We start from the raw sequence: 21,086 nt of genomic DNA on the forward strand, positions 1-21,086 counted from the left end.
GTTTTATTACCATTGGTTAATAAAGAAACTGCTTTGGTCTATGGCAGAGCAGAATAGAGCTATGCAGAAAAGCCAAACTGAATACAGGGAGAAAGAAGAGAAAGACGAGGGAGGCGCCAGAAGTTGCCCAATAAGTAAGATATGAGGTAACAAGCCATGAGCCTCTGGGTAAATATAAACTAATAGAAATGGGTTAAATTAACCTGCAGGAGCTAATTAATAATAAGCATGGGCCATCAGCCAAACTTTTATAATTAATATTAAGCCTCTGAGTGGTTATTTTAAAAGTGGCTGTGGGACCAGGTGGTATAAGAAACTTCCAGTTACAAGAACTTTGAGGTCATACTGGGTTACATGAGACCCTGTCTCCAAAAAATAAAAAAAAAATAACAGATTTCCCAGGGGACAGGGAGATGGCTCAGCCAGTAAAATGCCTGCCGTACAAGCCCAAGGACCTGAATTCAGATTTCCAAAAAGCTTTGTAAAAAGCCAAGCAAGGTGGCTTGCCCTCAAAACCCCAATGCTGGACAGAAGGGATGGCAATGGAGATGAACCTGAAGTTCATTTATCTGGCAACCCAACTGGACCCCTGAAGTTCATTTATCAGGCAGACTAACCACATCTATGGCTCCAGGTTCACTGAGAGACCCAATCTCAAAAAAATATATTGGAGCTGTGACAACAAAGACACCAAGCTGTTAACTTCTGGTCTTCGCACGCAGGCACACATACACATTCATATGTGTACACAGCAGTTACACACATACATTCATACAACACACACACGCGCGCGCACGCATACACACGCTACTTTCCTCTAATTCTGAAACCTTCCCAGCCTCACACAGAGAAACCTCAGGCCCTACCTGCTCAGCAAAGCTCTGAGAGAGACACAAAGGACAGCGAGCCATCTGCATGGCCACTCAGCAAATCCTGACTTAGTGCGCTGAGAGAGCATCCATAGATGACTGAATGTCCTGTCCTTAGTGGGCTTGGAGGACAGGGGGCGGGGTTTTAATGATGAATGGAAGAGAGAAAGAAAGCAGGGAAAATCCAGAGTGTCTGAAGCAAAGCCCTAGAGGTGCTTAAAGGTGAGGGCACGTTCATCTGGGTGGGGGTCAGAGCTTGTTTCCTGGCAGTGGCACCCATGCAGCTCCCTCCTGCTCATCCTGCAGGGCTACTCATCCATTCATTGAACAGGTACCATGTTCTAGGCACTGGAGACTTAGCAGGGAACCAGTTAGTCCCCACCTTCATGGAACTTACTCTGCAAAGTAAAGCCAAATAATAGGCCCATTTATAAAAGCACAAATATATATTATGGACTGAGCTGAGTGAGCTGAGCCCTCGAAAGAAGATGTAAACAGAGCCTATAGAGGAGACAGTGGTCAGAAAGGCAGGCCTGGGACAGCCAGACTTGGTCAAGCTATCGGAAGGAAGCTCTGCTGGCTCTGGGCTCTGCTGGCTCTGGGCTTCGCTGGCTCTGGGCTATCTCCTTCTCCTCCATTCTACTTCTCACTTTTACAGTGCATATGTCTGCCTGTGTCTGTCCCTTCATTGTGTTTCAGAAGATTGTGACTAAGCTCACAGCTCTGGGGCATTTGACCCAACGTGTCCAATTTGGGTAACACTTTGGATTTTAAACTTTTGGGGAGGGGTCTTTTAAAATAATCTCTCTCTCGTCTTTTAAAACAGTCTCTCTCTCTCTTTCTCTCTTTCTCTCTCTCTCTCTCTCTCTCTCTCTCTCTCTCTCTCTCTCTCTCTCTGTGTGTGTGTGTGTGTGTGTGTGTGTGTATGCAAGCATGGCATACTTGTGAAGGTCAAAGAACGATTTTGGGTTTGTGCATTCATTTTCCACCTTGTTTAGACAGGGTTTCTTGTTCACCACTGCATAGCTCAGGCTAGTGTCTGGGAGGAATCCCCTCTCTCCACCTCCTGTCTCATTGTAGGAGTGCCTGGATACAGATGTGTGCTACCTCAGCCAGTGTTACGTACATTCTGGGGGACCCGAACTCAAGTCCTCACAGCTGAGCAGCAAGTGCTCACTGGGCCGTCTCCTCTGCCCGGTGTCAGTGATTTCCTTTGCAATTTTCTGGTGGTATTGAGGGTTGAACCTGGGGCCTGAGACACGCCTCCTATCAGCGAGACACAACCCCCTTTTTTGAGACAGTATTTTGCTAAGTAGCCCTGGCTAGCCTGGAGCTCACTGTATAGACAAGAGAGGTCTCACACTGGCAATCCTCCTGCTTCAGTCTTTCAATGTGTAATTTATAGAGATCACGGGCTGGAATTGAAGATGTGTCCCTCCCCCCCCCCCCCGTGATACCTGGCTCGTGTTTTAGACTACTGAGTTGGAAAGGGATTTCAGAGATTAACGTTCTGCATGATGGTGATGGAGCCATGGATGGGTGCAGGGGTGAGGAAGGGCGGTCCTCTGGAGTTTGTAAGGCTCTAACTCTGCATCCTGTAGCCTTAGTGGTGACATTGGCAGAACCTGACATAGAGCCGGACATCAAAGCCTCTACAGGAATGGCCAGGAGGCCAGTTTCTACCATTCTCAAAGCAGAGATGAAACAGCATGGATGAGCCAACAGAGACAACTCTTTAGGGGACCACAAAGACTTCTAGCTGCCCCCAGCGCCCATCTCCATGGGTGGGAGCCACAGGGCTGTGCTTCCAGCTATGCCGAATGAAATGCCAAGACAGTCCTATATCAAAGCTCAGGAAAGACACTGCCTGCTGCTATGACCCTTCTTCAGAGCCCATCCAAGGGACATCTCTCAGTCCAGCTGGAGCATGTACTCAGCCCCAGGCACCATGGTGAAGTCTGGAGACACAGGGGATGTCACCAGACTCACATCTGGAAACAGGGGTCAGATCAACAGTCAGAGTGGGTCTCCAAGCAGGCATTCCCTCAAATGACTTGAAAAGCACAATTTAAGAACAGCTCCCAGAGTCACCGATTCCTTGGTCCACACAGAACATTGCCTTTCCACCTTCTTGTCCAGCACACGCTAGTGTACTCTGTCCAAGGGGACTTCCCTGCAGCTTCTCCAGCACCTGCCAGGTCAGGTGCTTTAGCACACTTGCTGAAAACACAAACAGAAGCCAGTTTCCTGGGTTTTCAAATATCCTTGCTTGGCAAAATTAAAGACTGACAATCATGAATAGAATAGTTTTTTCTTTTCCTTTTTTTTTGTTCTTTCTCTTAAATATATATTAGATGTACTGGCAATACAGCTTCTCTAAGGAGGGAGGGGAACAGTGGATGGGAGGCTGGATGAGTGAGTGGGTAGGGCTGGCTGGCTGGCTGGGTGGGTGGCTAAGAAGAAGGATGGATGGTTGAGTTCATGGGTACACTTGGGGGATGTAAACCCAAGATGCTTTGTACGTTGGTCAACAGGAAAAAACCACTGCTGGCTTCACTGGGGTCACTCCACCCAACTTTAGAGAAGCAATGTTACCAACTCCTCCCACTGTTAAGTTCTCTATCAGAAGGTTCAAACACATGCCCAGTAGCACGAAACTGTCTCAGTGGGTTTAATGATCTTTACAACTGGGGGTATTGCCCAGTAGCACACTTACCTTGCCATGCAAGGCCCTGGGATTAAAGCCCAGTACCACGAAAGTAAATACGTAGATGATTGGTCTGGCTTCCCGACGTCTCTCCTAAAAGACAGACAGCATTTGAAGGCTGAGCTGATTTGGCCACATCACATCACCTGCTCTTTGGGTCACTTACCTTTGTTAATCCCCTAACACCTAGGGCTGACAGCTATTTCGACAAGAATCTGCCGCCCACCTCCATTCCCACCTCCTCTGCTGGTCACCACGACTGCCCCCTGGCGGCCAGGAGCAGGTGCGCCCCCTCGGGACCGCCCGAGGGCGAGTGCGCGTGCGCCCAGGTGAGCTGCCGCCGCCCCGTCCTGAAGCCGTGGGCACCTGCCTGGAAAACTTGTGGTTGGTTGTTGCCCTCGGGTCGTTTCCGGGCGGGGACAGGAACCGGGCCATGGAAGATCCTTTGGGGACTCGCGAGCCCCGGGCCCGTCCGAGAGAGCGAGACCCAGACCGGCGCCCGCACCCGGACCGAGACCGCCACGTCGAGCGGCCGCGGGACAGAGCCGGGGACAGACACAGGGAGAGGAACGGTGACGTGAGAAGAAACGGGGACCGTCGAGAGGGCAGGGAAAGGAGAACGGACCGAGACCCGCGCCAGGACGGACACAGGGACGCGGGCCATCGTGCAGCTGAACAAAGAGCCTGGGACAGGCCCCGCCAAAGCCGTGCGCGGCCCGAGCCCTGGGTGCCCAGCTGGGACACAGCCCCGACCTCCAGGCCCGCGCCCTGGGGGGGCCCGGAGCCGCCGCGGAAGCAGGGCCTCGGGCGCGGCGGGTTGGACAGGTGAGGGGGTGCACCTGCTGGGGACCCGGACCGTGCCCCGTCGGCTACCTATCCTAGCTGGCGCTCGGGGGTGACTCTACGACGTCCCCAAGCCTTTGTTTGAACTTAATTACCAAAGGAGAAATGGAAGGCCCTGGAACCAGGGGAAGAAAGAGTTTCAGGACCGAAACCGGAACGGCTTAGAAGGCTAGGTGGGTGGGGCTAGCTGGAAGCTACACTCAAGTGGCCCCAAGACTTACGCTTTACACCCTTTTCTCAAGTTAGCCCTCCATACGTTTCAAAGTCCAGTTTCCAGGTGTCGGGGCTCGGCGGGGTGGGGCGAGGGGAGGTAAACTAAGTTAGCTCAAGAAGAGTTCATAGCTGGACTTGCCCCTCCTGCCAAGACAATATGGCAGAAGCTGCGCTTTTAAACTAGAAATCAAGGCCACCTGAAGTTCTCCAGTGGGTTTGTAACCCCTTCATCAGTGAGGTCTTTCTAAGCCGCTTCTTTCAAATCTTAGGCTTGCTTAAACCCCACCCTCGGACTTCACCTGTAGGACCCTGAAGTCCCCTGAACACCTGTGTCCTGGAAGGTTTGTGAATGGGGACAGTAAGGAGGATCACAGGTGGCCTGGTCACCACACCCCCTCCTAGAGAGTCAGCGTGCCATCCAGTTCCACAGATGTTATCCCATGTGCAGGCAAGGAGCTGGGCTCTGCAGAGTGAGTGAATGGAATAAAAGAGATGTTGCCCCTGATGACCGAAACAAAGAAAACGGTCCTCAGGTGGGACTGGATGTTTCAGCGTGTGTGTGTGTGTGTGTGTGTGTATACGTGTGTACGTGTGTACGTGTGTACGTGTGTACACGGGCGCACGCTATGCATTGATGAAAGGTTTAAGGATTTCAAACCAAAGAAGATGGGATGACATCTATGCCCTGGCAATCTTAGCGTGTCTAAGCATCCCCATCAAGGCATGGTCTTGTCGTTATCATTTCAGCTCCCGCTCCCGTCTTTCTCTTGCAAGCAGGTCTGAGCCACAGTCAGAGACAACCCTTTTAGCTGCTACTAGGTCCTGTTCTGATACCTGGCCTCTGCTGTTAGCCTTGGGAAAGGCTGCTATCATGAGTTTACGTTACACTATCTAAAACCAACTAGCATTCATTACAAAAGCTACGCCTAGATTCCTTCTGCTCTTTCAATCTTTGACACCAACTATTGTTTTCTCTGACTGAACCCATCTTGAACTGCAACCACAGGAGTAAAAAAAAGAAGTTCATTTGTAGGTTTCCTCATAAACCAGAGCCCTGGTTACCCCACCTCACCCCAAAGTGAACCAAAGAAATGCATTTGCTTGTTGCTTATTTAGCGGGTTGAGGCCAAAGGGCAGCTTCTCTCTGCCCTTGTAAGCATTTATTGGAAGGAGGGGATACAGGGGCCGGGATGCAGTCATTTACTGTCAGGGTTCAGAGACCAGTGCAGGAAGATGGCAGTGAAGCAGCCAACCGCAGCCCAATGTGAAATCAGTTCTTACAGAAAAAGCTGGGCTTTGGAAAGAAAAAATCTGGGCTCCTGTCTAAGCTTAGACAGGATCCCAAGAAGGTGGCCTAGAGCTGAGTTCCGTGGAAGGAAGATGGAAGAGGAAGACAGAAGGTGTTTCAAGCAGAAAAACAACTTCCTCAGTGACCAGAGGCCTGGGTCCTTGTTAGGGGTGGAGGATTGCTCACTGCTGCTGGCCCAGTGTGCCTAGGCTGTGAGTGTGCACAGTGCAGGAGCCTCCTGTGTGCTTAGTGCGCCTAGGCTGTGAATGTGCACAGTGCAGGAGCCTCCTGTGTGCTTAGTGCGCCTAGGCTGTGAGTGTGCACAGTGCAGGAGCCTCCTGTGGGCTTAGTGTGCCTAGGCTGTGAGTGTGCACAGTGCAGGAGCCTCCTGTGTAGTCAGTGCGCCTAGGCTGTGAGTGTGCACAGTGCAGGAGCCTCCTGTGGGCTTAGTGTGCCTAGGCTGTGAGTGTGCACAGTGCAGGAGCCTCCTGTGGGCTTAGTGTGCCTAGGCTGTGAGTGTGCACAGTGCAGGAGCCTCCTGTGTGCTTAGTGTGCCTAGGCTGTGAGTGTGCACAGTGCAGGAGCCTCCTGTGTGCTCAGTGTGCCTAGGCTGTGAGTGTGCACAGTGCAGGAGCCTCCTGTGGGCTTAGTGTGCCTAGGCTGTGAGTGTGCACAGTGCAGGAGCCTCCTGTGTAGTCAGTGCGCCTAGGCTGTGAGTGTGCACAGTGCAGGAGCCTCCTGTGTGCTTAGTGTGCCTAGGCTGTGAGTGTGCACAGTGCAGGAGCCTCCTGTGTGCTTAGTGTGCCTAGGCTGTGAGTGTGCACAGTGCAGGAGCCTCCTGTGTGCTTAGTGTGCCTAGGCTGTGAGTGTGCACAGTGCAGGAGCCTCCTGTGTGCTTAGTGTGCCTAGGCTGTGAGTGTGCACAGTGCAGGAGCCTCCTGTGTGCTTAGTGTGCCTAGGCTGTGAGTGTGCACAGTGCAGGAGCCTCCTGTGTGCTTAGTGTGCCTAGGCTGTGAGTGTGCACAGTGCAGGAGCCTCCTGTGGGCTTAGTGTGCCTAGGCTGTGAGTGTGCACAGTGCAGGAGCCTCCTGTGTAGTCAGTGTGCCTAGGCTGTGAGTGTGCACAGTGCAGGAGCCTCCTGTGTAGTCAGTGCGCCTAGGCTGTGAGTGTGCACAGTGCAAGAGCCTCCTGTGTGCTCAGCCTCCTGTGTACTGATGAACTGATTAAGGATTTCAAACCAAAGAAAGATGGGACGACATCTATGTCTTAGAAAACTCCCCGAATCCACCAAGTAGAATGCAGCCTCCTGTTGAATCTCGGGCAGAGCCCAGCATATATTAGACAAAAGAAAGGACAAAAAGAGACAGAAGGTGCGAGGGTGGCCAAGGAGGAAATGACAGATCTCAAAAGTAGCCTGGCTGGGTGTGATGGTATATGACTATAATCCCAGCACTTGGAAGGTGGAGGCAAGAGGATCAGCGGTTCAAGGCCAAGTTCCTTACTGAGTTGAGAGTTCTGATACCAGTGGGCATGATACCAGTGTGACCCAGCACTTCAGAGGCTGAGGCAGGAGGATCACATGTTTAAGGCAAGCCTAGGCTGCATGCTGAGGAATGTATTTTTTAAAACTATAAATGAAGCCTTAATACTAAATAAATTGAGTTGCCATCCCGTCCCTAATGTCTGCGTGCTCCTTGGTTGCAGTGAACTTGCTTCGGAGAGATATGTGTCCCTGCACTCCCGGCCTGAACGACAGGAAGAGGAATATTACAAGTCTGAAGCCGAGGGGCTCCTGGAATGTCACCAATGCAAATACTTGTGCTCAGGGAGAGGTGAGCCTTGGGGAACCCCATCTGACCATTTATATTGCAAATGGCTTGAGGAGAGGCAAGGTAGGGGTTGGATGGGTGTGAGTTGGTGAATTCAAAGCTCATTGAAATTGTCCCCTTGGGTTCCTAGTATTCTCATTTCCATGCTTGCATGGGGTTCTTGCTTAAAAGAAAAGACAGGAAGGTCTGAACAGGGCAATGAGGCTCCACAAGCTTATCCAGGGTGCTTGGCTCTGAGCTTGGGTCAAGCATGCTTCCACCTCTCAGCCCCCTGGGGGAAGTTGGCGTGTTCGGTGTCCTGTGAGGTGCTTGTGGTGGAGTGGCCCCTCTGGCACAGCAAGCTCCATAGAGGGAACGTCATGCCAGCAAATACCCAACTTGCTCCTGAAGCCAAACAAGAAAGGATGGTCTCCTTAGAGACCTGATGCCAAGCAGTTGGGCCCTGGCTTTCACTCCTCATTGACTGAGATGCATAGCATGGATAGAGTTTACATTAAGACCAAACTTACAGCCTAGCATGGTGACTTGCCTGTCTGTAATCCCAGTTTAGGCAGGATTGCCGTGAGTTCTGGGACAGCTTGGGTGACATAGCAAGACCCTATCTCAAATAACAAACAAAATCATATTCATGCATAGAGAAAAACAAACGTGTCATACAGCTACATATCCCTTCCACACACCGAGTGCATTAATATTTTCTCTTTCATGAAAAACAAAAGATGGGGCCAGTATGATGGCTCAGGGGTATGCTGTCAAGCCTGCCGACCCAAGTTCAATCCTTAGACCCTACTTGGTGAAAGGAGAGAATCAACTTCCCCAGCTTGTCCTCTGACCTCCCCACATGTGCATATAGATGCACAAATAAAGCAAAAACTATGGCATGGTGGCATGTGGTCAGGGGGTACAGGAGGACCAGGAGTTCAGAGACCAGCCTGAATTGTAGGAAGCCCTGTGTCAGACAAAACAGAATGGACTTATGGAGCCTTTAACATTGTCACTAGTGTTACGACTCAGCAGTCACTTCCTACCAGCCTGGCCTCCCAGGTCCTGGTCTTGCCAGCAAGGAGGAAAATCTGGTTTGTCAGGGTGAACCCGACGGTGCAGGGGATTCGTGGTTGGTTAGTCCGCTGAGGCTGCCCGTGACTAAGTGTGGAAGCATCCCAGCCTACAGGGGGGAAATCATGGAGTCCACAGCTGAAGGTGTGCTGGAGGTGATGGCAAGGAGTAGTGATTACAGGATTAGGAAGAACTTTGATGGGAAGCCTCTAAGCCATCTGACTACAGGGTTTACATACGCTGCTGCCAGCCATGTCTTCAATCCTCTCCACAACTCAGGCTCAGAGAGGCACAGCAAGTTACCCAGGTCACACAGTCACTAAGTGAAGGCACTGGAAGTGAAACCAGGAACCCCAGCCTAAGGCCTCAAAGCGTTTCCTTGGGGAACATTCTTCTCTTGTGCTGTAAATAACAGGAGCAAGTCTGAGGCTGGCTAACAAGGTTTCTTCCTTCTTCCTTCCTTCCTTCCTTCCTTCCTTCCTCTCTTTTCTTTCTTTCTGTGATTGATTTACCAAGAGGATGGGCAGGGCCTGGGCTTCTGACCAAAACATACCTAGATTTAGATTTGATTGCTTCTGGCTATTTCACTTTGAGCCTGGCGGTTGGGTATGGAAGTCCTGGTCTGTTGGAAAGCTTGAAGATGGTTCGGCCCTCAGAAAGCAACAGATGGGTGCTGGTGAAGAACGCTGGTGTTTGGTGCTCCTATACCGGTGCACAGGCGAGCACCAAGTGGCGAGACAGCCATCTGCATTAGGACAGGCTGGAGCAGGAAGACAAGCCTGGGTACAGGCCACCTGAAGGCATTTAAGTCCACAGTGGAGTGGATCCTTTGTGGCTTTTTCTTTGTCAGTGAAATCGTGTCATTCCACTCCTCCCAGTACACAGGGCAGCCTGTGGCCCTCTGGGGACACTCTGAAGTCTGCTCTGTGATTCACCCCTAGAAAGTTAAGTGGAACACTCAGACTGACAGAAAAAGATTAGAGCCAACTTCACTGCAAGAAAGAACTCACAGATAGAGACATCTTTAGGGGCTGGAAGTAAAGATCAGATTGAAAGCAGTGTGCATGTGGCTTGCACACATGAGGCTTCCCTTGACCCCACCCCAGTCCTCTGTGAGTGTAGATTCTGTTCATTGACTGTTTGGAGGGACAGGTGTGTAGGGCTAGTTCCATGATTAGAAGATGTAAGTCTCAGCTCATTTGTATAGGGAACACTTCTCCCTCTCCACCGTCTTGCTCTCCCCTATCCTTACAAGCTTAGTTGTCGTCTTCTTCTTCTTCTTCTTCTTCTTCTTCTTCTTCTTCTTCTTCTTCTTCTTCTTCTTCTTCTTCTTCTTCTTCTTCTTCTTCTTCGCCTCCCCCTTCTTTTCTTCCTCCTCCTCCTCCTCCTCCTCCTCCTCCTCCTCCTCTTCTTCTTCTTGTTTTAGTTTTTCAAGATAGGGTTTAGCTTAGCTCTTAAATTGCAGCAGTTTGTACTTTCTGGTAGCTCCAACCATCACTGCAAAGCACCTTTGAAAGTCTGACCTTTCAGCCAGGACGGAGGCACGCAGCAGCAACCCCAGCCACCTAGGAGGCTGAGGCGAGGGGGTCAGTTGAGTCCATGATTTAGATCAACCAAGGTGACATAGACTATCTCAAAACAAAATAGACTAGCTGGGCTTCATGAGACACACTTGAAATTCTAGCACTTGGGAGGCTGAGGTGGGAGGACCACAAGTTTCAGGAAAGCGCTTTCTCAAATAAATAAAATAAAACAAAATTTTCAGTTTTCTTCCAATTAGTATAGTCATTTCCCCCCTTGTGTGTGTGTGTGTCCATGCATGTCTGCAAGTGCATGGAGGCCAGAGGACAATTCCGACATCATTCCTCAAGTGCTTTCCACCTTGTGTTTTAAGATGGGGTCTCTCATTGGCTGGCTGACCAGCGAGCCCCTGGGATCCCTCATCTCCACCCCCAGCGCTAACATGACAAAGGCCAGACACTACACAGGCATGCATGTACAGTAAGCGTATGTAGGCTATGGAGGCTCTGGGCTCCCATCCCTAGTACCACACACACAAAAAAATGTTTGTCACATAGCAGTGCACTGGAGAAATCTAGATGTCCCTTCATCCCATTGAATTGTTTAAATTCATGGTGACGCACCTGAGAAACTAAAGCAGAAGGATCCAGAGTTCCGGGCTAACCTGTGCTCCATGGTGAAACCATTATAATAATCTCTACACCTTTTAAAGTCCTGAGGAAGGGCTGGAGAGATGGCTCAGGGGTAACAGCGCTTGCTGCTCTATGATAAGGACCCGTGTTAGGCTGCACACCACATCCGGCAGCTCACAAATGTCTGTAACTAAGCGCCAGGATATCTGGCATCTTCTTCTGGCTTTTGGGCACATGCGCAAATACTGACATGTGTAAATAATAAAAATTAAAGATAAATCTCTAAAGTAGATTATGTTTACAGAGATATAAAAATATATTTAGAATTAAAACTTAGATTTCCTGAGATGGGGGGACATGTGTATGTAGAGAGGGGGTAGAACTCATATAGTCCAGGCTGGTCTCAAATTTACTATGTAGTTAAGGCTGGACAAGAACTCCTGACCTTCCTACCTCTGCCTCCCAATACTGGGGTTACAGTCATGTGCCACCATGCCTAGTATTTTACGTGGGTGCTGGGGATCTAGTTCTCGTGCTTAGAAGGCAAGCTCTTTACTGACAGCCATCCCTGCTTGGCTTTTTGGTTTTGTTTTTCAAGGCAGGGTTTTTCTGTGTGTGACCCTGGCTGTCCTGAAACTCACTCTTTAAACCAGGCTGGCTTGAACTCAGAGATCTACCTGACTCTGCCCCCTGAGTACTGGGATTAAAGGTGTGCACCACCACCACTTAGCCCTATGTGGCTTTTCTGAGTGTTATGCTTTTCAGTCAAAAGAATTTCACAAAAGCGTTCATGCTACCACCTCACACTAGCTGGGCAGAAGGAACCGGCTGGAAGGGTAGTGAGAGTCTCCTGGTGCAAAGACAGCATCTCGAAACAGTAACACCCTCTCCTTACAGCCTGCTGCCAGATGCTGGAGGTTCTGCTCAACTTGTTGATCTTGGCCTGCAGTTCTGTCTCTTACAACTCCACAGGGGGCTACACAGGCATCACCAGCCTGGGCGGGATTTACTACTACCAGTACGGAGGGGCTTATAGTGGCTTCAGTGGTGCTGATGGGGAGAAAGCCCAGCAGCTGGATGTGCAATTCTATCAGCTCAAGCTGCCCACAGTTACTGCAGCAATGGCCTACAGTGGAGCCCTCATGACCTTCTCCTGTCTCCTCATCCTCGGGGGTATCCTGCGGGTCCCATGGCACTGTCCGCCATGGCTGGTGATCGAGGGCTTGATGGATGTGCTCATCGCTGGGGCGTACATCCCAGCCTCGTACTTCTTCTTCCAGCACCTCTCAGCTGCCTACAGCTCAGATGTGTGTAAGGAGAGGGAGGCCCTGTACCAGAGCAAAGGTTACAGTGGCTTCAGCTGTGGTATGCACGGGGGAGACATAGGAGCAGGAGTCTTTGCCGCCATGGGCATTGTGGTCTTTGCCGTGGGAGCTGTCCTGGCCTTTAAGGGTTACCGTAAAGTCAAGAAGCTGAAGGAGAAGCCCGCAGAAATGCTTGAGTTTTAGACTTCTAGAATGTTCTGCCGAGTATACATGATAGAAGGCACTTTCAACCATGATCTTTCACAAGAATTCTTCTTTCATGTGGACCAAGCCAATGTGGGTATGCTGGGCTGAGCTTCTGGTTGCCTGGAGAAGTGTTTCTCTGGTTTCCAGAATCTTCTATGGATGTGGACCTAACCAAAAATATATCAAAATCCAAAACACTAGAGCTAGACATGGTGGTACAGGTCTGTAATCTTATAATCCTAGCACTTATAAGGCTGTGGCAGCAGACTCGAGAGTTCAAGTCTAGCCTGGGCTAAACAGCAAGACCCTGTCTCCAAGCCAGCTAAAGAAGGAGCTGGGAAAAAAAAACAAAACAACCAAGAAGTGGTGGTACGCACCTTTAATCCCAGCACTCAGGAGGCCAAGGCAGGCGGATCTCTGTGAGTTCGAGGCCAGCCTGGTCTACAAGAGCTACTTCCAGGACAGACTCAAAACTACAGAAAAACCCTGTCTCGAAAAACCAAAAGAAAAAAGAAAAAAAAAAAGAAAAAAAAGAAAAAGAAAAAAACAACAAAAACAAAAAAATCAAATAAGGAGCTGGTAAAGGCCAGGACCCACAGCAGGAAGGCGAAGGGCACTTCACATCAGGGCAGGGACAATTGCATTGGAACCTTCTCCTTAGAGCTCACAACAAGTTCATCGACAGGAGACAGCTCCACCTGAATTGTCTGTTCTAAACTTGGATCTCTTCAGTTGGTGCCCCAGGCATCTCCACACCATCTGGTCCCTGCATTTCTTCAACTCTGTGGATTCTGGGGGACACTCCCAGAAAAACTTCAGGGTGAGGGCATAGCATAAGGAAAAGAGAATCAGATTAAATTCACTGAGCTGCAAAGAAACCATTCTACAGGCCCCTTACGGTGGCCCCAGCTCTCAATACGCATTTGTACCCTCTTGTAAATGTGCCATTGTATGAAGAACTTAGCCCCGCAGCTGGTCGGGACCTGCCCAGAAGAAAAGAATGTAAAGTCTTTTTCCCTGCAGAGGAGTGTTACTTTTGGCCAGATAACTTCATGGACTGGACTCTGTGAATTCCAGCGTGGGGCCATTTCAGTGTATTATGTTGCAAGCAAATCTGTTCTTTGCTTGAGGGGAATCCAAGCATTTCAAAGGAAAAAATTAATTTGGAGGCAGCGGTTTCATTATTTACTTAAATGCCATGGATTGATTTAGAACACTTTGGGCTTAGGGGCAGAATTGCGCACACCTCTGTCACCTATGGTTAGAAGTCCCCTTGAACAATGTGAGAGATTCTGCCCAAAGAAAAGGGGGATTTTAATTTTATTTTTTTGTTCTGTAGATACCTTGACTGCACATATTGTTTTATTTTCACAAAATAAAAAGATCAAACCAACTTGCTCGCCTTGGATTTTTTCCCCCTCAGAACAGTTAGGGACAGCGCAAAGGCAGAAGTAGACAGAGAATTAAGCGGAGTGTTACATGGTCAACCACAAAGTCAGCCTTGCTCAGGAAGATGCTGCTTACAGTAAAGATCTGGGGACTTCAGAGTCTCTGCTTCCACAGACCTCTGCCATCTCTCTGCAGACCCAAACCATCCCAACTGGGAGATAAATTGCAACGCCTGACTTTTTTTCCTTTTTCTCTAATGTATCTTTCTGCATCAGCAGTGTGCTTAAAGATACTTGTGACTGTTTGGTAGGTAGTTTAGCTATCAGGTTGGGCTAGTTGGTGCTGGGAATAATCCCTGAAGTCGTATTCCTGTAATAGATCCTGTCATCACGGCACCTAGAAGACATGAAAGACTAGATTTCTACCACTTCAGCCAAGAGATGCGTGCTATGGGTACCAGAAGGAAAGAGGTCATGTTTCCCATCTCTTGTAGCACAGTACAGTGTTTCTGTTTCTACATGCTGACGGAAGGGAAATCAGGGTGGGGAAAGATGTGGCGTGTGGGAGACAGCTGCCCCCCTACCAGTGACATCTGGGCTGGTTCATCGTCTGCTGTGCTTACAGAGCCTGGCTGAAGAATGGGCAGTTTGAATCTTATGTTGAATTTTAAATAAGAGCAATACAGTTTCTCAACTCTCAGATCCCCACGCTGCTGTGTCCCCTGGCTTTTCAGGAATTCACGTGGGCCTGCAGAAGATAAGCTCAGCTGGCTGCGCCTGAAGATTGTAAGGCTGCTGCCCCTTAACTGCCTCCGTGCTAAACATGGTGCCCATTAGTGCAGTGCATAGCTGTCCTAATCTCTGGGACACGGCACTTTTCCAGAATTCTCTCCTTGTCTTCTCCCATTTTAGAATATTACAGAGATGCCTTACCATTCTTTTATGATTCTCAAGGGGTTTTAGTCATGCATGTGTCAGTGTCCGCGGGGATTGGTCCCAGAGCCCCTTTCAGTATTCAAATCTGAGCATGCTCTGGTCTGTATAAAAAACGTCATGGTATTCGCGTATCACATATCCATAGCCTCCTGTATACTCGATCTCTGATTATTCGTAACTTAAACATAAATGCTATATAAACAGTTGGTAAAATGTGTCCTTTAGCGAACACCCCTGGGAAAAAGCCAGCTTTGTTCCTTGGTCAGATGCTTTTCAATCCCCAGTGGAATCTTCCAGTGCAGAAGCTGCAACTGGGGGGTGAGGGGGGTGGCTGTTCTCCCTTCCATTTGACCCCTCCCACAGGCCTAGGAGGGAGGGAGGTGGGTGAGGCTGGAAGTCTTGTCTTCATTCATCAGACAAAAAGCCTACCACTTGTAAGGACTTCAGTGAGTGGAGGCGAGGCAAGATTACATCAGTAAAGAGCACACAATGGAATCTGGTATTCGAATTTGAGGTTCTCGCCTCTGCACCCCAGGAGGATGCTAATCAAACTTCCAGAAGTCCAGCCTGTAGCTTCTGCAGGGATCAGTGACAGGGACAGCCAGCAGACAAGAGGCCTTCAGTCTTGGCCCACCTGTTGACTCTCGGTGCTTTGAGGAATCCGCAGATCTTCCAGCCGTCTAAGAAGTTCCCTACACGTGAAAAGCACAAGTATCTGTCTGTAGAAACCTGGCTGAGCCAACTGGTCCAGCCATACAACCGAGCCGGAATCATACAAGGCTGGGCCGACTGATCTAGAGATAGCGCTGGCAGATAGTGGATGAAAGCAGCAGGCAAGATGCTGGATGGTGTGTGTGCTGCGCTGTGTTGGGAGGGAGGGGGAAGGAAGGTGCAACCAGATTTGGATGTTTTTATTTGTGTACAGAAAGGCTGGAAAGCGAGCTGAGGAGATGGTTTCATGGGTAAAGAACCCGTCTCACAATCATAAGGACCTCAGTTCAGATCCCCAGACCATGTGTCAAAAGCCATTCTTGGTGGTGGGCTCCTGTCAGTCCTGGGCTGATGAGATGGGAGGCAGAGACGGTGACCCCCCCTGGAACGCACGGGTAGGTAGTTACTCATGCCTTTCTGGTGAAGTTCCTGCTCAGCAACAGCCCTGTCTCTAAGAAAAGAACCCCTGAGGGATGATGCTCGACACGTGTACATGCACAGCCTCCCACCACAAACATGCACGCATGCACGCACACAGAGAGAGCGGGAGACAGAAGCAGGGAAAATGCTGGAAGTCGTGGAGACCGGGTAAAAGTTTGTGACCATCTGGGCTACACAGCAAGACTGTCCTGGGGGGCGTGGAGAGCAGGAATGAAACATTTCAATTTATACTTCGTGACAGTAATGGTTTTTTCAAACTTTTCATTTGAAATTTCACAAGAAGTCACAGGGCTGCCTTCCGTCCCCTTCGGTAGTTTTCCCGCACTTGTGTGTCTTGAATGAGGATAGCAGGGCCCAAGAAAGTGGTGATCTTCAGAGCTGGGTAGCTCTCTCTCACACACACACCCCTGCCGCCGCTTCCCGACCGCCCCCCCGCCCCCGCCCCCCTCACACTCATCCGTGTGCAGCTTTGTCATTAGTGTGCTCACCACAAGGGCGCCCAGAAACACTCCATCCCAGCAGCCCCCGCTAGTGCTGCGCCTTCACAGCCACACCCATCCTCTTCTCCCACCCCGGCACTGCCGGTGCGCCACGTAAGCCGCATTCTGTCCCACTGAGACCGCTCCTCAGACGGAATCATGTAACCTTTTGAGACCAGAACTTTCCCTCCACTCATAAATACTTTGAAATTCACCCAGGGTCCTGCCTCTCACTCCCTGGAGATAGACAGGGTGGGGGTGGGGAATGGGGGTACCTGGACCATTCACTGCTCAAGGCAAAGTCATCCCAAAACTCGGCTGTTACAAATAAAGCCAACACTAGGAGATTCACGATCATGTTATTGTGTTTTTCTTCCTTTTTTAAATTTCGAGGCTGGCTCTCAGTGTGTAGCCCAGGCTGGTTCTCCTCCTTGAACTACCAAGTAACTATTTCTTTAGGGTGAATGCCTAAGGGTAAAATCGCAGTACTGTACAGCTGTAATCCTAATACTTGGGAGGTTGAGACAGGTAGATAGAGAGTTCAAGACCGTATGTCAAAAAAAAATTTTTTTTAATTTTTAAGCCTCCAAGATTTTCAGGTTGACATTTGATTTTTTATAAGAATTTATTTTATGTATATGAAGGTTTTGCATGTGCAATGCTTGCATACCTGACGCCCTCTGAGGTCAGAAGAGGACATTGGATCCTTTGGAGCTACTGTGTGGGTGCTGGGAACCCAACCCAGGTCCTATGCAAGAGCCAGGTACTCTTATCCCTGAGCCATCGCTCCACCCACCCAACCGGCAATGATTTTTTTCTGGGGGGGGGGGAGCTGTTGTTTTACAGCGTACTGGCAGAGCGCTTGCCTAAAATGCACAATGTCTGGATCCCACCACAAGCATTAGAATTTTAAATGACTCTTTAAAAAAAAAAAGACAAAACCAAGAATGTTGATCAGGTTGCTGAATTGAGCCCGCCGGTCACCCCCTTTGGAGCCAGGGGATCCCTAGTTCCCCTGGTGAGTGATGCAGCCTTAAACCGGACTCTCTCTTCCCCCAGGTGTGGTGCAGATAGTGGAGGTGATTTTGAATGGCATGGTTCTCATATGCATCGTGGCTTCCTACTTTGTCCTGGCCGGATTCAGCGCCAGCTTTGCCAGCGGCAGTGGCTTCGGGAATAACTACTACTCCCCTTTTGAGGGTACAGAACTGGAGCAGGTTCGGCAGCTGGACCAGCGGTACACCATCCTGAGGTCGCCCCTGATCTATGGCGGCGTGGCTGTTTCCCTAGGACTGGGCGTCCTCACGATGGGCGTTTTACTGAAGGGAGCCAAGAGTCTAAGGAAGCTCTCTGGGAGGTGGCTGCTGTCGGAGGCAACCTTCAGCCTCTTGGCCGCAGTAGGTTACTGTGTGGGCGTTGGCTTTTACCTGTACGGTGCACTGAGCATCAATTCCACAGACACTTGCAAAAACAGAGAGAGGCTCTATGCCCGTAAGGGTCTCACCTGGATGAACTGCCAGCTGGCGGGCACGGATGGGGCAGCGGCCACCTTCGCTTGTCTTCTGGTGATTATGTACACAGCCAGCGTGGTGCTGGCCCTGCGGGGCTACCGAGAACAGAAGCGCTACAAAGCCAGCCAGGAACAGCACAGAAATTACATTGATGTCCCAGAATATGTGTGGTCTGAGACACTCTAAGGAGATCTGGAACTCTCCTTTGTTCCTCTCCTACAAGCACTTGAGTAGACAAGCTCCCCAAGGCACCTAAGCAGAGTTACCCTTGTAAAAGTCTGTTGCGGGAGGGGAGATCATATTTGTTGAAAAAAGCCATCTGGCAAGGCTGGGTATGCCCTTGTGGTAGGACTCTTGCCATGTGGTGAGGCGATAGTATTAAGTAGGAGACTAGCCGAAGAAATTCTGAGGACTGAGGATGCATTCTGCATGTACAGAGAGCTATAGTAGACATCCTCCCTCCGCTGTGAATGGCAGTTTTCAGGGCTGGAGAGATGGCTCAGCTGTTAAAGGCACTGGCCACTGGTACAGAGGATCCAGGTTCCCTTCCCAGCACCCCTGTGTCTCACAACAGTTCACAGTTTCTCTACTGAACTCCAGGGGCACAGCACAAACATGGTGCATATACATACACGCAGGCAAACACTCATGCATAAAAGAAAAATCATTTTTTTAAAGGGCAACAGCACACTGTTGTAGTTGGCAGTTGTGGGGTCGGGTTCCAATGAGTGACTGTTTCTCTCTCCTTCCCAGAGGGAGCTGCTGTGTTGTTAGAGGGTACCATCCATGGCAGTTCTCCAGAGGTGGAAGAGGGGTTGGGCTACTTACACAGGAAGGGAGATGCTTTTAGCATGGTCCTCTTTAGGATTCCAGCTTCACAGACCCAGTAAAAATATTTGCCACTAGCTGTTTCTAGTAGGTGTGTGTGTGTGTGTGTGTCTGTGGTTGTGTCTGTGTCTATGTATGTGTGTATGTATGTCCGTGTATCTGTGAGTGTCTGGGTGTAGGGATAAGTCCCGCCCCTTAGGGGGCGCGTTCGCCTCAGGCTAATGTTTACCTATAAATCTGGCAAGCATGCTCGCAGCTTCTGCTTTCCTGGTCTCGGCAGGAACGGTGGTTCTGTAAGTCTATTTCTCCATTAAAGCTGTATATATATTTTTACAATCTGTCTGCATTCGTTTACGCCATTACATCTGGGGGAGAGTACTCCATTGGAATTAACTTTTGGTTGTTTTTTTTTTTTTAAACATAGTCTTCATTGGCTGGAGAGATGGCTCAGTGGGTGAAGGCATCTGCTTCCAGGCCCGATGACCTGAACCTGATCCCTGGGGCCCACATGGTGGAAAGAGAGAATGAACTCCCTTAGGGTTGTCCTATGATCTTGGGCACACCATGGCATTCTCACAGTCACACGCACATAAGTAATTCTTGTGGGGCCTGTCCAAGATAAAGGTTCAAAAGTAAACCTCATGCAGAAATGGGAAAATAGGGACTGGAGAGATGGCTAGGCAGTTAAGAGTGCTTTACTGCTCTTCCAGAGGACCCAGGTTCAGTTCCCAGCACCCACATGGCAGCTCACAACCATCTGTAACTCCAGTTCCAGTGATTTAACACTCCATTCTGCTGTCTGAAGGCACCAGGCACACAGGTCAAGCATATACATATAGGCAGGCAAACACTGAAATGTTAAATAAAAATGAAGGAAACTTTTAAGAGATGAAGCAAAGCTCAGGGAAAAACAGCCACCAGAAAATCTGTTTAATTGGCATGTCTGCTTCACTATGGCACCCTTGGCCTGAGTACTGACTCGTGCCCCACACTAAGACTTGATGAGTGGCAAGGAAGCCTTAACAGTAGTGGAATTCAAATATGAACCCCTCAATAAGAGACTAGCACCCCAACATACCATTCTCATTATTTACCAGGTATTCTTCTGCCCACCTTGGGTCTTTCACTGGATAAAGGAGACTTTGACCTATGACCCCAGCCCTGTGCCCAGCTGGCTCCTCAGCATTAGCTCCTCTTCTGATTTGAGCCCATCAGTGACTAATCACACTGCCTAAGTCCGGGGTTCAACACTAGAAACCCTGTCAAACTTGATGGGATCACTATTGGCGAGGCATGTTAAGACTTGTTATCTGAGTGTTACAGATGGGGAGACAAGGTCCAGGAAGGGCAAGGCTGACGTTCCTCACCAGTGACTCACTGCATGGCAACACTGTACAGTGGTAAAGGCACCACCCGTCATTCTGGTGACATTCAGCACTGACGACAGAAACTGCCAAACACGGGTTATCTTTCCTAGTCACAGAACCTGTAAGCAGCAGAGATAAGACTTGGCCACGGGCTAGAGAGAGGCTTCACAGGTAAGAGCATTTGCTGCTTTTCCCAGAACTCAATCACGGGCCTCACGGACTCCTGTAACTTAAGCTCCAGGGACCTGATGTTCTCTTCTGGACTGCACACGTGCATACACCCACCGTCACATATATATACAATTCAAATAAAATTTTACATTTTATATAAAAATTTTAATATAAAAAAATGTATAAAACTTGGACCCTCTCACACTAGAGGATGTTAGAAGTAACAGACAAGTTCGTGTGGACACCAGGGAATATACCACACAAAGTGGAGAACAAACTTGGACCCTCTCACACTAGAGGATGTTAGAAGTAACAGACAAGTTCGTGTGGACACCAGGGAATATACCACACAAAGTGAAGAACAAACTTGGACCCTCTCACACTAGAGGATGTTAGAAGTAACAGACAAGTTCGTGTGGACACCAGGGAATATACCACACAAAGTGGAGAACAAACTTGGAAGCATCACTTCTGCCATCCCAGCCTATGTCATGTGTCTCGTGTGACCGAGGGAATCAAGAAGTGGCGGTTCAGTCTTGTCCAGCACACTGCAAGAGCTCCGTGTGCTACGGATAAACCAGGCTTTTAAAAATGCCCATGCCAGATGAGGAAGGCTGCAAGATGACTCTAACTTGGCCTTTACTTGGACCGAGGGGTAGCTGATCTTGCTTGATCAAAATCCACAGACTAGACGACACCTAGTGAGGGCAGAGGTAGAGTCAATTTAGAGGCTTAAACTGGATGACAATCATCTTGTAAGTCAACACTCACCAAGTCTAAAGTCC

The 21,086-nt window shown here is 49.5% G+C and overlaps 1 protein-coding gene across 2 annotated transcripts; it reads left to right on the forward strand.

Moving 5' to 3' along the window:
* The first annotated feature begins 3,900 nt into the window (after window positions 1–3,900).
* On the forward strand, window positions 3,901–19,073 carry Marveld3 (MARVEL domain containing 3). 2 transcript variants are annotated; one of them, XM_075977350.1, is made up of 3 exons: window positions 3,901–4,401; window positions 7,625–7,752; window positions 17,484–19,073. In XM_075977350.1, the coding sequence occupies exons 1-3, from the start codon at window positions 4,010–4,012 to the stop codon at window positions 18,119–18,121; spliced, it is 1,158 nt and encodes a 385-aa protein (XP_075833465.1). In that variant the 5' UTR covers window positions 3,901–4,009; the 3' UTR covers window positions 18,122–19,073. The 2 variants fall into 2 exon arrangements, with proteins under 2 accessions (XP_075833465.1, XP_075833466.1); XM_075977351.1 differs by lacking the exon at window positions 17,484–19,073 and adding an exon at window positions 11,856–12,822.
* The last annotated feature ends 2,013 nt before the right edge of the window (window positions 19,074–21,086 follow it).

Source organism: Microtus pennsylvanicus, chromosome 6, assembly GCF_037038515.1.
Source record: "Microtus pennsylvanicus isolate mMicPen1 chromosome 6, mMicPen1.hap1, whole genome shotgun sequence".
NCBI classification, from domain to species: Eukaryota; Metazoa; Chordata; class Mammalia; order Rodentia; family Cricetidae; genus Microtus; species Microtus pennsylvanicus.

Excerpts from the sequence above, each read along its gene's own strand:
- Marveld3 (XM_075977350.1), top strand. The coding sequence starts at position 4,010 with ATGGAAGATCCTTTGGGGACTCGCGAGCCCCGGGCCCGTCCGAGAGAG. Across the intron at positions 4,402-7,624 it reads GGGCGCGGCGGGTTGGACAG|TGAACTTGCTTCGGAGAGAT; the intron begins GTGAGGGGGTGC and ends CCTTGGTTGCAG. Across the intron at positions 7,753-17,483 it reads ATACTTGTGCTCAGGGAGAG|GTGTGGTGCAGATAGTGGAG; the intron begins GTGAGCCTTGGG and ends CTCTTCCCCCAG.